We start from the raw sequence: 14,579 nt of genomic DNA, 5'->3' as shown, positions 1-14,579 counted from the left end.
CCTGGGTAGGTCCCTCCCTCTCTGGGCCTTGGTCTCTTCAGCTGTGAATGTGGTATTTGGACTGGATGTTACCCATGTCCCTTCAAACACTGCCATCCTGGAGTAAGATGGTCCTACAGAAAAAATATGGAAAGTGTAGTCTTAGCATTCTTTTAAAAATAATATTCCCTCAAAAACAAATGCCATTGCTTCATATGAAGGTGTAGACAGCTGTTATTCCTGCTGTATTCCCATTTTAAAGAGACTTAGTCCTAGATGGAACACTTAACCAGACTCAGGGCCCCTTGGCTGGGCATCTGGGGACCAAGATGTCCACTTATTAACAAGCCCAGCATTCTCTAACCAAGCTGGCAGTGGAGACCTGGCTTTTGGACATCAAATTGTAAAAATGGGGTCAACTGCTCTCTCTGGGCTGTGGAATTAGAGTGGAGTAGAATACATTTTACTTAGAGATGTTTTGACCTTACCCAGAAATAAAGCTTTCTTTCTTTTCTTTTAATCAAGAAAGAAAAAAGAATATTTAATATCTAGCCTAAAAAAATAGACCCCCTAGGTGACTAAAATTTTTTAAAATCAGAATTGGGATCTCACATGTGGATAGTTGTTAAATTTCAAGAAACACTGTTCTGTCTGTGGTCACTTCCCATCTCTGGGACGGCAGGCAGGATGAGCATTAATGTCCCTCCCCCTTTACAGATGAAGAAAACCAGGCTCTGAGAGTAAAGCGCATGCCTGAGGCCTGAAAGCCTCTGAGAAGGACTGGAGCTGAGGGCGCCCGGTCCTCTTTGGCACCCTTTCCACTCCATGGTGCTGCTTCTCAGAACAATCTCGTAACTATGGAAAGGAAGATGCTGCCAGTTCCACAGGTTTCAGGGATTCTCCTTAAGGTCCATCTCAACTTTTAAAGCAACATTCTCAAGCTGCTCACACTGGGCATTGCATTTTGGAGTCCTTTCTGGAATTGCATTTTCTGCCTTTAAGCCTGGCTGTTCCACATCTGAAATGCTGAGGTGGCATCACCCTGACGAACATAGCAGGAGGGTGGCCCAGGAATCCAGAAACATGAGGTCCGTTTGGGAATTCACCCCTATCTTTCTGGGTGACCCTGAGCAAGTCCCCTTCACTTTCTGGACCTCGATTCCTCATTTGAATAAGAAGGGAATGAAACTAGATGGGTGGTTTTCAAACTTTAAAACATTGGAACCCCTTCTTCGAATAAAGTCAAAATTGAAGTTGATCAAAAGAGAAGCTGTCCTTGTCTGTTGGAGGTTGGGCTTTCCAGGGGCTCTGCTCATGTCCCCTCCCTACTCGGCTCCCTCAAACCCCACGGCAGCGATTTCCGTATCTAAGTCTGCAGTTAATTCCTCTGTGATTTGAGTGGTTGGGAGATGGCTTGGGAAGAGACTTAGTGAAACCGTGTCAGAGGAATAGGGAACTGTAGAGAAGGTAGTAGAACAACATCATGCATCTGCTAATAAGCACATTCAGCAAAATCAGTTGAATCACCTCAAATTTGCCCAGTCAAAATTGGAGAGCTGGATGTGGACCCAAAGAGCAGGGTAGATGGAGCCCCGGGGTGACAGGGCTGAGCATCAAGACTGCAGGAGGCTGGGTGTAGCATCATAATGATGTACAAAAGATAATAATAATGTTACACTGTCTGAAGTTTTCACCAAAACCAAAAAGGTAGGTTAGCATGATTGTTCCAACCTAATGACTTTTCAACTGTGAGAGCCCCAAGACCTCTCAGAGGCTAAGCGAATGTATGCTGTGGCTTTTATCATTTGGAAACATGATGCCCTCAGAGCCTGTGTTTTCTACCCTATTTTCATAGATGTGATGATGTCACAGGACCCCTGCACTCTGAAAATAAATGTTTTTAGGGAAGTCTTTGTGGTCTCTGTCCTTGGAACGCTGCTGTAGGTGGGTCCAGGTCCCACTGATACTTCTCCGTCATCCCTTATGCATCTTGCCCTTTTTTTGCTTGCCCACATCAGCTACTGTCATCCGAATCGTCCTTACCTCTCACACCTGAGCTGTGGTTACAGTCGTACCTGGTCACCTTGCTTGCAATTTTTAACCAGCCCTAACTAATCATCTACTGCCAGCCTGATCCTTCTAACTCCCTCTGAACTGGTGTCTCCCACTGTATAAGCATTCTACTATTTAATTCATTCACTTAGATGTGCCCTCTGTTACCCCACATGCACACGGAACAGCATTCTCCAGAGGTGAGAGGGTGCAGACACTGGCAATATGAAGGTGTGTGGGACCTGGGCCCTGCACTCAGGTGAGACTTGAGTGGGGATGAGTGGGACAAGGTTGCCATCCTGCCACACACCACAAGGTGTCTGCTTTGTGATCAGAGTAGGGGGAGATCAAGAAGACTTCCTGGAAGAGGAGAGCCATCTGAGCTGGGGATTGAAGTGATGTGGGAGATTCCAGGCTAGGGAAGTAGCACGTAAAAGGAGCAGGGGTGGAGAAGTGCAGTGTAGTTTGTGCATGGGGAGTAGTGACCAGTTGTGGTTGAGAGCTCTAGTGGCAGGTAGCAGGGTAGTTTTTGGCCACACCCCTAACTGCCATCAGAAGAGGTTGGACTTGATGCTATAAGAGGTGGGCCTGAATCTCAGTCTTCTGTTGTCAACTAGGTTATAACTAGGCTTGAGGAAGATAATCCAAAAGCTAGTGTTCAATCCCAAAGATATCCACTTTCCACCTTAAACAAGAAAGGGTAGTTTTTAGTCAAAATGGATTTTTTCTTCAAGTTTTAGGGTGAAATTAAGCCCATATCTTTAAAAAACATTGCCCTCCCCTCTCCCCCAGAGATGGATGATGCAGGAAAAATTAATAAGAGCGAGCAAACCATTTGACAATGAACAGTCTCCTATAATAAATTTCCTCATCCCCAGCCTTCGCAAGAGCCTCTTGAACATTAAATCAGAGAATGATTATTATGTGATATTTTAATTAATTAAGGGAAACTAAAGTGCCCTGGTGTCTGCAGCTGAATAATGAATTCAGAGCGTGGGGAGCCCATCACCAGGGCAGAACTGGATACACTTGCCCATGCTCAGCTCAAGCCGACACCTCTCTCCTGGAGCGTGAACTTTTTCACAGTCATGACTGCCTCTGAGTTCAGCATTAACTGCACCTGTGTCTCCTTTCACTATGGCTGTCTCTTTGTTATCCTAAATCTCCCCCATGATATTAGGGAGTGGTTGGATGTCAGGGGAAGAGTAAAAATCATTAATGCTAGGGGATGGGGGGCAGGGAGCAGAAGCTTTTCTCATCTTCATTGGTAAATCCACCCACCACACACATCTACAGAGCACCTACTGGGCGCCAGGCACTGCTCGGTGCTGAGGGATCTACTGTTGCTCACAGCCCCCAGAGTAGCAGCCCTGGTGCAGAGAGCTGGACCTGTCTCTGCTACTGAAGGTGCTGCAGTCATCCCTGGGGTAGAGTGGGCATTAGATTTGGAGTTGAAAGACCCAGAACCCTGCATGGTCTGTGGGTCTGGGGCACTTGCCTCTACTCTAGGAGCCTTCATTTCCTCATCAGTCCAGGGAGGTCAGCATCACTGCCCTGTCCTGCTGCCCTGAGGATCCCATGCATGAATGGACATGCACCGTCCGCTCTCTAGGGGATACTGAGGGCTGTGAGCTGAGTGGCAAGGACACAGGGAGTCAGATCAGACATGCTGGGGGTCTGCAGGAAACACAGCCTAGTGGGACAGAAAATCGGACCCAAGAGCTGCCACAAGGCAAGACTAAAGGAAGGGTGGGTGCTATGAGCTCAAAGGGGCCAGAGATGACTTGATTGAGATGGTCAGAGAAAGCATCCTGGAGGAGGCAGGTCCCCAACAAGGCTCCAAGACAATGGGCTGAATTTGGAGAGGAAAGAAGGAAGGAGAAAGAAACAGCATGCGCAAGGCTGGAAGGTAGGAGTGAACAGCCCACAAGAGGATTAAGCTTTAAAAGCATCTTTGTAAGACACACTCTAACCATTACGCACAACTGCAAAGAGGTGCTTGTGTGTGACAGGCGAGCTGTCCTCCGAAACTTGAGGACAACATGGAAGTGTCCCCATAACTACGTTTCCCACCTCCCTCTGCACCTCAGTTGGGTCAGATGGTTTTTGCCAACGGCTGGGCATGGAAGCAGTGCATTCCACGCCAATGCCAGGGCCTTAAGAAGTAGCTGTGCCTTTTCTGTACTTTCTTCCCCATCTAACAGGGGACATGAGGTCTCTAAGGCCCCATGCAGCAGGTTTTCACCTGGGCCTGTGGACCCATAGGAATTCTATATATGGCTTCATGGGGTCTATGAGCCCCTTGAAAGTGTGCCAGATTTTGTGTGGATGTGCATGTGTGTATTTATTTCTGGTGAAAAAAATTAGCTTTCACTAGCGTCTCAAAAGAATACATAACATAAAAATGGTCAAGAAGTACTGTAGACAGTAGAGCCACAAGATGGAAGGAACCTGTGTTTCTGAATCTCCACATGGAGGACAAGTGCTGATTAACCACACCTGCATTAGATTATTATCTAATAAGCAAGAAATAAAGCACTGTTGTGTTGAACCCTGAAAACTTGGGGGTTTATTTGTTGTGGCAGCTAATGTTACCCTGATACATGTGGGAAGAGCATTTGGTTGGGGGCAAGAGACCTGTAATCCAGGCCACGCTCTGATCCCACTGAGTTCCTTGGCCTTGGACGGTCACTCGGTCCACTCTAGTTAAGTGAATGGGGAGGCTAGGGGCTCTCAAAGGCCCTCACAATGTGCCTTCCTGCTTTCCTTCCAAGGTCTTCCAATTCTAGGATTAATGTACAGATCACTGGGGCTTGGGGGGATTAAGTGGTGCTCTCAACACACAGCAGTCTGGCTTCTGCCCCCACCCATTCACACAACCTGCCCTTACCAAGGTCTCCAGGGACCCCCATGGCTTCAGCCTCCTCTTACTTGATCTCTTGGAAACACTTGATTCCACCCATGGCTCCCTCCCGTTCCCGCCTTCCTTGGCTTCTTGACTCCCTTCTCCCAGGTCTTCCTCCTGCTCCTCCTGCTTTTCCTTAGTGCCTTTCACAGAATTCTCATCCTCCACCCACCCCTTGATGTCAGCATCATCAAGATTAAGCTATCCTCGCCCTCCCTGCAATCTGTTGTCAACACAGCAGACCCAGTGATCCTTTTAAAACATGTCAGATCACATTACAGCTCTGTTCCCCTTCTGGTTCCTTCATCGTTCAGAGTAAAGGCCCCAGTCGGCACAGTGACCTTCAAAGCTCTCACCATCTGCCCCTCCCCCAGCCCTGCCTTTTCTCTGTCCTTGTCTCTCCCCACTGCTTGCTCCATCCAGCTCTCTGGCCTCCTTGTGCTCCCTGGACACCTCAGGTGTGCTTCAGCCTCCAGACCTTTGCACCTGCCATTTCCACACCTCTTTCAGTCCTTTGTCATCTCTTCAGTGAGACCTTTGTTAAGTGATGGACCTCTTCAGATGGTCTATCACTTATTGAAGATAACAATTCCTACCCCACCCCACCCATACTCCCTATTCCCCTTCCCAGCAGGACCTTTCTCCCTAATAACCTTAACCATCTGGCAGACTAAATATTTCATTTATTTTGCTTACAGTCAGCCTCCCCCTGATGGGGAGGATGTGCAGGACTTTAGTTCCCTGCTGTATCGTCAGCACCAACAATACTTCCCAGCACATAGCCAGCACTCAATAAAGTGTGCTGAATAAACAAACAAATAAATAAATAAACTCACTACCTTGTCCCCAAACCTGCTCCTCCAGCTAGGCTCCCTTTCCCAGTGGGGGCACCACCACCCACTTTGTTATCCCAGCAAGGAATTCAGGGTCACCCTAACTTTCACTCTCCTCTTGCAAGCAGTCTGGGACCACACCCCAAAGCCCACCTCTTGGCTCCCAGGATCTCCCACCCATCCTCACACCTGGTTCAGGTCAGCATCCCTGGCATAGGCAGCAGTGTCCCGAGTGGGCTCCCACTCCAAGCTGACCCCTCAACCTATCCTGCACATTGAAGCAGAGCCAGCTTTAGGAACCAAAATATGACCCCATCACTTTCCTTTGAAACCCTCGTGGTTGGACAACATGCGGCCTTCCTCACAGGGGTAAAGGCCCTTCCCCATCCAGTCCCTGCCTCCTCCCAGGTCTCTCCCTTCCTCACACCATTCCTTGCACCCTCTGTGCTTTCTCACAGACTCCATGCCCTTTCCTCTCCCAGGAATACCCTTCCTGCATCCCTGTGCCAGATTACCTCCTTTTCATGTTGCAGAATCCCATGCTCCTACCATTGGGCCTTTCCCTTGGGCTGAGCTGGGTGCAGAAGACAGAGTCAGAACACCTGAATTTGAGTCCTGGCTCCACTTACTAGCTGAACATGGCTGGGCTTCCATGTTTATTTATCAAGCATGAAAATAATAAGTGCCTTGAGGGTAATCAGAAGCATTAAATGATATAACAAACATTATTGTAGGTGCCTTACAAACATTGTGGGTGCTTAATATTATTTCTTTCTGTGAGCTTACAGTCTCTGTACTTCTACTTATCACAGCACTTTTCACCTTGGTCTGTAATTATCCCCCTGCCAGACCATGAGCCCCTGCAGGACAGGGACGGCCTCATTCAATTCTGTTTCCCTACAACTTGCCTAGAGAGAGCCAGCACCTTAGCCTTCAAATTAATTAACAAAGTGGCCACCAGAGGGCAGCCTCACACCCAGGATACAGCCAACCCAAACAAGTTCTTAAGTGGCCTGGCATCTGGGTGATCGAGCAGCAGCCCGACGGCTCCAGCAAAGAGGTTGGGTGTTTGGGATTCTTTGGCATTGCTGTGGGCTCTCCAGGCTTTGGGGTTTGATTATATGTGCTCTTAGTTTGCCTCCCCCTCCCCTGTCTCCTGGACCCAATTCCAAAGTGTGTGTTGCTCAGAAGGGGGGTCCCCCATACCAACAAGCAATTCTCAGACACAAGCAGGTAGTAGAATTCAACTCAATTCTGACACTATCTACCCAGAGATAGTGTCAAATCCCATTTAGGAGTCAGTCCTACTAGACTGTCTCCCCCCCATCCCCCCAGGTTGTTACCTGTGCTTCTGACTGACAAGGCCCAAAAGTCACTTCATTAACATAACAAAAAACACCTTTATCACTCTCATCACTTCGGAAATTCCAAGGGTTTTAGGAGCTGTGCCAGAAATGCAAGAAGACTGAATATATATGTCCATTATAAATCACAGTATCACACCTTCCTCCTGGCCCATAGTGTAGGCACATGGGAAAATTACTCCAAATGAGCTGCATACAAAACCTCTCAGCTTCTCTTTCCTCCTCTGAAAAAAGGGTAACCCCACTGCCTACTTCATAGGATTATTGTGAGACTTCAAAGGCATGTAAGGCATAGAGACTGATAGAGACTGACAAACTAAGTGCTTGGTGTAAGTTTGTCGAATGGGTGGATGCCCCGGAATTGCAACGTCTATGACCAAGTGAAGTCATGTAGGCAGTGTCCACACTCAGTAATGATGCCCGGTTCAGCCTCCCTGCTCACACTTCCCCGCATTCAGAGCAATGGTGATAAGAACAGAGGGATTTTGGGGGCTGAGCTGATTGGGAATCTGACCCATTTGACTCCTCAGTCTCAGAATTTTAGGGACTGAAATGAGGGACTTAGAAGATTATCCTTTTCCAGTCCCACCCCATACTGGGACACCCTCTACAAAACTCCTCTTTGGTTTAGAAAAAATTTTTTTAAATTTACTTATTTTTTACTTATTTACTTTTGGCTGCGTTGGGTCTTGGTTGCTGTGCGCGGGCTTTCTCTAGTTGTGGCGAGCGGGGGCTACTCTTCGTTGCGGTGCGCAGGCTTCTCATTGCGGTGGCTTCTCTTGTTGCAGAGCGTGGGCTCTAGGCACACGGGCTTCAGTAGTTGTGGCATGCAGGCTCAGTAGTTGTGGCTCATGGGCTCTAGAGCGCAGGCTCAGTAGTTGTGGCACACGGGCTTTGTTGCTCCGCGGCATGTGGGATCTTCCCGGACCAGGGCTTGAACCCATGTCCCCTGCATTGGCAGGCGGATTCTTAACCACTGCGCCACCAGGGAAGTCCACTTTAGAAGTATTGAGAAGCAAATGAGGAATGAATTTGTCAAAACATTGAGATGTTGCATGTTAATCATTAGAGGCCCCACTGACCCATCGACCCACTCACTCATTTCCCTACTTCACGAGAAACTTTCACCATGGTGGGAAGTGCCAATAGCCTCCAAGAAAAATAGGTAAAATGTGCACTTTGGGGGGCAGTCAGGGTCATCCCAGCCTTAGACAAATGGTGTAGAAAGGAGATCCTAGGAAGGAGAGATGAAGGGACCAAACAGACCCTGAATCCTCAGGAAGCAGTTTCAGGCCAACTCCAAGGTAAGATACTGAACAAAATCGTTTCAATGCCTAGGTGAGATAATGGGGTGTTAAAGAGATGACGGGGTGGGGGGTGCATTCACAAGGCTGAGTGGACCTAAAAGTATGGTGAGTCATGAGCAGCATGGTCTAGAAAGATGGAAGACAAGGAGAGAGAGGATCAGCATTCTGTTTCTGAATCGTGCTCTGGCTGACTTGGTTTCACTCCCATCAGCTGGGGAATGGAGTTGTGAGACTAACAACAAACAAACTGAACACTCAGGTTTGAAATTCCCCAAACCCTAGCATGTCAGGATGGCCCTGATGCTGAGCTTGGCTTGAGGGCTGGTGTGTATTGGTGAGGGCTGGAGGGACAATACCAGCGGAAGCCTTGAAATGAGAGCTGAAATAAACTGGCTCTAGGCAGGACCCAGCCCTTTCCTCTGTGGGTCTTAAAGTTGCACTTTGTCACTCAGGTGAGAGAAAACAAAATCAAAACTAGAAATATTATGGAGGAGACTTCTGACTATCGGGGTCCCTTCCATCCCCAAGACTTTGTAAAATGTTCAGCAGCAAAAGAATATTGATACAAAATTGATTTGCAAACAGAATATGTGAGTTTATTTTAATTTTTAACTGAAATTAATTCACATATCATAAAATTCACCCTTTTAAAGTATGTAATTCAGTGCGTTTTGGTATATTCACAAAGTTGTGCAACCATCAACACTAATTCCAGAACATTTCAAAACCTCCCCAAAAGAAATCCTATAGCCATTAGCAGCTATTCCCCATTCCCTCCTCCCCCAGCCCCTGGCAACCACTAATATACTTTCTGTCTCTATGGACTTGCTTACTCTGGATATTTCATATAAATGGAATCATACAATATGTGGCCTTGTACGTCTGGTTTCTTTCACTTAGCATAATGGTTTCAAGGTTCACCTACATTGTAGCATGTGTCAGTACTTCTTTCCTTTTTAAGGCTGAACATTATAAGAAATATTCCATAGAAACATTTTGTTTATCCACTCATTAGTTGATGGACATTAGGGCTGTTTGAGCTTATTTTAAGTGAATGGTTATATAAATGCATTTTCTGTCTACCTCTTCCCTCAAATTAAGGACAATCAGTAGCAAAATGAAGCAATGCAAGCAAGTAAACCAGCCAGCAACTGGTACTTAGAAAAAGAAAAGCAGCCTTGATTTTTAGGGTACGTCACTGAAGAATGGGGCCAAGATTATGGGGTCTAGCTTAAAACTCCTAATGCCTTCCAATCCCATGTCTGAGATGAGTGTACCCACTAAGACGTCAGTTAATCCACCGGGAAGTCCTTGGATCAGTAAGAAGAGCTGAGAGCCATGGTCTGGATCAGTGTTTCTTAATCTGTCGTTCAGAGACTCCTAAGGTTTCATGGAAGTAACACAGGGCCACCAAGGGGGCTGGAGTGCAGGTGGACAGGGCTCTGAGCCCGGCCCCCATCCCTGCTTTAACTAAAGCAGCTCTCATTTTAATTGCTTTATTTGTTGAGGTTCCCTCTAAGTGTTCATCTGGAACAAATAAAGGGGATCCATGGCTAAAAACCTGTTTGGCAACCACTGGCAGGTGGTGGTGGCATCCTTGGACTAGAGTTGGTGCTCCCTGGCAGCTGTTCTTACGAGTTCTTCTGAGGAACCTTGATGGTGACTGTCTTCACCTCTGTGTAGGCGTTAAGCCCATCCTCCCCGAGCTCCCTCCCATTGCCAGATTCCTTAAAGCCTCCGAATGGCGTGTGGCAGGTGACAATGTTGTAGGTGTTCACCCACACCGTCCCAGCTTGGAGTGCCTGTGTGAAGTACATGGCTTTGTCCAGGTCCTGGGTGAACACAGCAGCAGCCAAGCCATATCTGGTGTTGTTGGCCCTCTCAATCACCTCCTCCATCTTCCTGAACTTGAACAGAGCCTGCACAGGCCCGAAGATCTCCTCCTTGGCAATCCTCATGTCATCCTGCACACCACCAAAGACCGTGGGCTTGATGAAGAAGCCTCGCTCTCCAAAACGCTCCCCACCGCAGAGAAGTTTTGCCCCCTCCTTCTGGCCAAGCTGGATGTAGCCCAGGATTCGTTCAAACTGTTCCTTGTCCACCTGGGGCCCCTGCTGGGTGTCCAGCTCAAAGGGGTTCCCAACTTTCCTCTGCTTAGCTTTTTCCACAGTTCTCTTGAGAAACTCATCATAGATGGATTCTTCAACGAAGGTCCGGGAACCGGCACAGCAGCACTGACCCACGTTGAAGAACAGGGCTTCATGGCACTGCTCCACGGCGTGGTCCATGTCAGCATCGGCCAACACAATGCTCGGGCTCTTCCCACCCAGCTCCAGGGTGACTCTCTTGAGGTTGGAATCACCGGCCGCCTTCTGGATCAGGTGGCCCACCTCGGTGGAGCCAGTGAAGGCAACTTTGTCAATATCCATGTGATGGGCAATGGCCGCTCCTGCTGTTGGGCCATAGCCTGTGATGATGTTTACCACCCCAGGGGGAAATCCCGCCTCTTTGACGAGGGAGGCCAAGTACAGGGCAGAAAGGGGGGTCTGCTCTGCCACCTTCATGACCACAGTGTTGCCCGTGGCAAGTGCCGGGGCCAGCTTCCAGCCCTGCATGACCAAGGGGAAGTTCCACGGGATTATCTGGCCACAGACGCCAACAGGCTCGTGCCGGGTGAAGCAGAAATGCTCGCCATCCATGGGGATGGTCTTGCCATGCCACTTGTCAGCTCAGCCAGCAAAGTACCGGTATACCTTGATGACCTCATCCAGGTCCAAGACATAAGACTCCTGGAGGGCTTCCCTGGTGGCGTAGTGGTTGAGAATCTGCCTGCCAATGCAGGGGACACGGGTTCGAGCCCTGGTCTGGGAAGATCCCACATGCCGCGGAGCAACTGGGCCCGTGAGCCACAATTACTGAGCCTGCGCGTCTGGAGCCTGTGCTCCGCAACTAGAGAGGCCGCGATAGTGAGAGGCCTGCGCACCGCGATGAAGAGTGGCCCCCGCTCGCCGCAACTAGAGAAAGCCCTCGCACAGAAACGAAGACCCAACACAGCCAAAAATAAATAAATAAATAAATTTATAAAAAAAAAAAAAAAAAAAAAAAGACTCCTGGAAAGGCTTCCCATTGTCCAGGGTCTCCAGTGAGGCCAAGTAGACACGATCCCGCTCCACTAGGTCAGCCAGGCGGTTCAGCAGCCGGCCCCGCTCTGAGGCATCCATCCGGCGCCATGGAGACCCCAGGTGGAAGGCCTCCCGGGCTGCTTTCACCGCCCGATCCACGTCAGCCCGGTCCCCTTCAGCCACGTGGCCGATGACCTCCCCCGTGGCAGGGCTGACTGTCGGGAAGGTCTTCTTGCTGACCGCGTCTTGCCCCTCGTCGTTGATGAACAGCTGGTTGTAGCGGATGTCTGGGTTCAGGATGGGGCTGGGGAGGGCTGCTGCTGAGGAGTACGGGGCGGCCAGACGGTGCAGGCAAAAGAGCCGGGGCACCAGGAAGCGCAGCATGCTGAGTGCTCTGGAGAGGGACAGGAGCCAGGGTGAACACGGAGAGGGGGGCAGCGGTCCCCCAAAGGCCCATCAGCTCAGACGTTCCAAGATTCTAGCATAAAGGGGTGTCACCTCTGAACACATGGATCATAAGGGCTACAGAAGCCCTGAAGAACTCTCTGGTTCAATCCGTCATGTCCGATCTAGCCTCTTGCTTACTCCTTCACCTCTTCTGGGTCTTCGCTCAAATGTCACCTTCTTAGTAAGGCCTTCCCTGACCACCCTTTATAAAACTGCAACTTTCCTCAGCCCCAGGGCTCTCTCTCCCCCATACTGTGCTCTATTTTCCCCCATCTGACGTACCAAATAGTATATGTACATGCTTATATGTTTATTGCCTGCCTCTCCCCAACAAAATGGGCTCCATGAAAGCAGGGACTTTTTTTCCTGTTTCATTCATTGCTATGTGCCTGATACCTAGAATTACGCTGCCTACAGAGTAGCTGCTCAGTGGGTAGTTATTAAATGACAGACAGAGGAAACATCAAAATATCCACAAAGGCTGTTTACTAAGGTTGTTTAACGGATCTACGGGTAGAGTAAAAACCCAAGGGACTCAGAACCAGAGTTGTTGAATGCTGAATGGGGTCGTGCGTATGAAAAGCCTGGCACATCCACCCAGGTCATCGGAGCTGGTGGCACCCTCAGAAACCAGCCCAGCCCAGCCCAGTCCCCCGGGGACCGGCTTCAGCTTTCCCAGGAGTGCAGTGAGTCCGGCAGCTGGAAAGAAGGCTCTGTTTACTCTTGCCTACAACTCTGAAACCAGTGTAGACTTTATTAAAAAAACTATAACATTTAAACAGTCTATAAAATTTGTTCAATGAAATTTAAATGGTATATAAATTTCCTAGATTCATTAAAGCAGTTACTCTCCAGCTAGGACATCAATCCCTCCACCTCTGCTGTCTCTCTTGAGCCTTACCCCACCAGCCCCCAAAAGGAATTGCACCTGCCCTACCCCCAGCACACACACCCTCTGACACTGGGGAGGGAGAGGAGCAGAGAACTCATCCAGGAAGACAAGACCCCAGCCAGATCGCTGGCCCCACGCAAATCAGTGCTGCCCAGGAAGCCATCCCTCGGAAGAAGCTGAGCCAGCAGAACTGTCAGGGGTGCACACAGGTCCACTCTGCTCAGGACCCTGCCCCATGCTGGGACAGAAGCAGCCTTGGGTCCAACAGGCCTGGGTCTGAGGAAGGAGGAGTCCCAGCGGAGGTCAGGATAAGGGGGATGGGGGGTCACTAATCCATGGCGTGGTGGTGCAAGGGCTCAACAGGCAGGAGGGGTGGTCACAGACCAAGGCTGGCAAGCCTGCTTTCATGCCCAGCCAAGGCTGTTTCTACTCTAGGGGACTACGTGGGGTGTGCACTGGGCCTCCACCTGCATATGGGAAGAGGACTGCTCAAAGCACACCATGCTTTGCAGTTTGCAGGCCACCTTCTCAGTAGTTAACTGACCGAGGCTTCCAGCAGCCCTGATGACCCTCATTGTGGAAGAAAGCTGGGGATCAGAGAGGTTCTGGGACTCATTGAGGACACACAGCAATTAAGAATAGGAGCCTCAGGCTGGATTCCCACAGCCCTAGCTTTGTGTTTCTTCCGTACTACGGACAATTTCTTACAGTTCCCACTATTAGCGCCCAATGTGCCAAGGACCGGACCTTCTGGGTCATCGAGGACAGGGTGGCTCCCACCTCATCCTTTCTGCGGGGAGGCAGTGCGTGTCCTGGCCTCTCGGCTACAGTCAGGGGCCCAGTAGGCCCTCTGGGCGGGAGCGATGAGGCCGAGCTAACCGGGAGGGTTTCGAGGGTGTGAGTCCACGGGGCGATAAGGCGCCATCCCGGGACCCGGGTGCTGGAAGGAGGGGTGGGAAGCGTGAAGAGGTTCCTACAGTGCACGCCGCCGGGGCAGAAAGGCCGGTCCCCACGTGGGGAAGCCGAGACCCAGAGAGGAAGGAGCTCCACTGCAGGGAGGGGAGCTGCGGCCTGCCCGGGGGCCGAGGGGGAAGGGCGCCAGTTACCTGCAGCAGGCTGGCGCTCGCGCTCGGGTGCAGGTTCGGATTCTCGCAGGTCTAGCCTGGCCTCTGGCTGGGTGCTCGCCGCAGGCCCCGCCTCCGCGCAGTGGCGGGGCTCAGCCACCAATGAGGCTCCGCCTGCGCCTGGGGCGCCGCTGACCTCCCGCCCCGCTGCTAAGGCAGCTCCTCCCTCCGGGCGCAGGCGTGTTGGGGCTGCTGGGACTGGGGTGATGGGACTGGGGACTGGGGACTGGGGGCGGGGAGCGCCACACCTTTCCCACGTCCCAGCGCCCCCTACCCCGGGGGGTATCCCGCAACACGCCAGCGCTCTCCTCTCGCATCGCCGCTCGGAGCTGGAGTCCTAAGGCCCTCGTTGGGAGCAGAAACAAAGACGACGAATGGGCAGGAGTTCTCAGGTCACACAGCAATCGGAGACTGGACCCCAACTGTATTTTTCCTTTCTCTCTCGCACACGATGCGCCTTGTTAGGTTAGCATCATTTGAACCTCTCCTTAACCCCTTCTGGGTCTCCCCTCTCTCTCAGTTTTTTCCTTGTTTCACTAATTTGACTGTCTTCC

At 50.3% G+C, this 14,579-nt stretch overlaps 1 protein-coding gene across 1 annotated transcript; it reads right to left on the bottom strand.

The window, feature by feature from the left end:
• Positions 1 to 9,350: 9,350 nt before the first annotated feature.
• On the bottom strand, positions 9,351 to 14,073 carry ALDH1B1 (aldehyde dehydrogenase 1 family member B1). Its single transcript, XM_036854131.1, is given in 3 exon segments — positions 9,351 to 11,242; positions 11,549 to 11,956; positions 14,008 to 14,073. Coding segments are annotated over 2 exon segments (1,569 nt in total). The 5' UTR covers positions 11,947 to 11,956; positions 14,008 to 14,073; the 3' UTR covers positions 9,351 to 10,071.
• Positions 14,074 to 14,579: the final 506 nt, after the last annotated feature.

The sequence above is a fragment of the Balaenoptera musculus genome, chromosome 6 (genome assembly GCF_009873245.2).
Source record: "Balaenoptera musculus isolate JJ_BM4_2016_0621 chromosome 6, mBalMus1.pri.v3, whole genome shotgun sequence".
NCBI lineage: Eukaryota > Metazoa > Chordata > Mammalia > Artiodactyla > Balaenopteridae > Balaenoptera > Balaenoptera musculus.
This window is presented reverse-complemented; position numbering and strand designations above follow the sequence as displayed.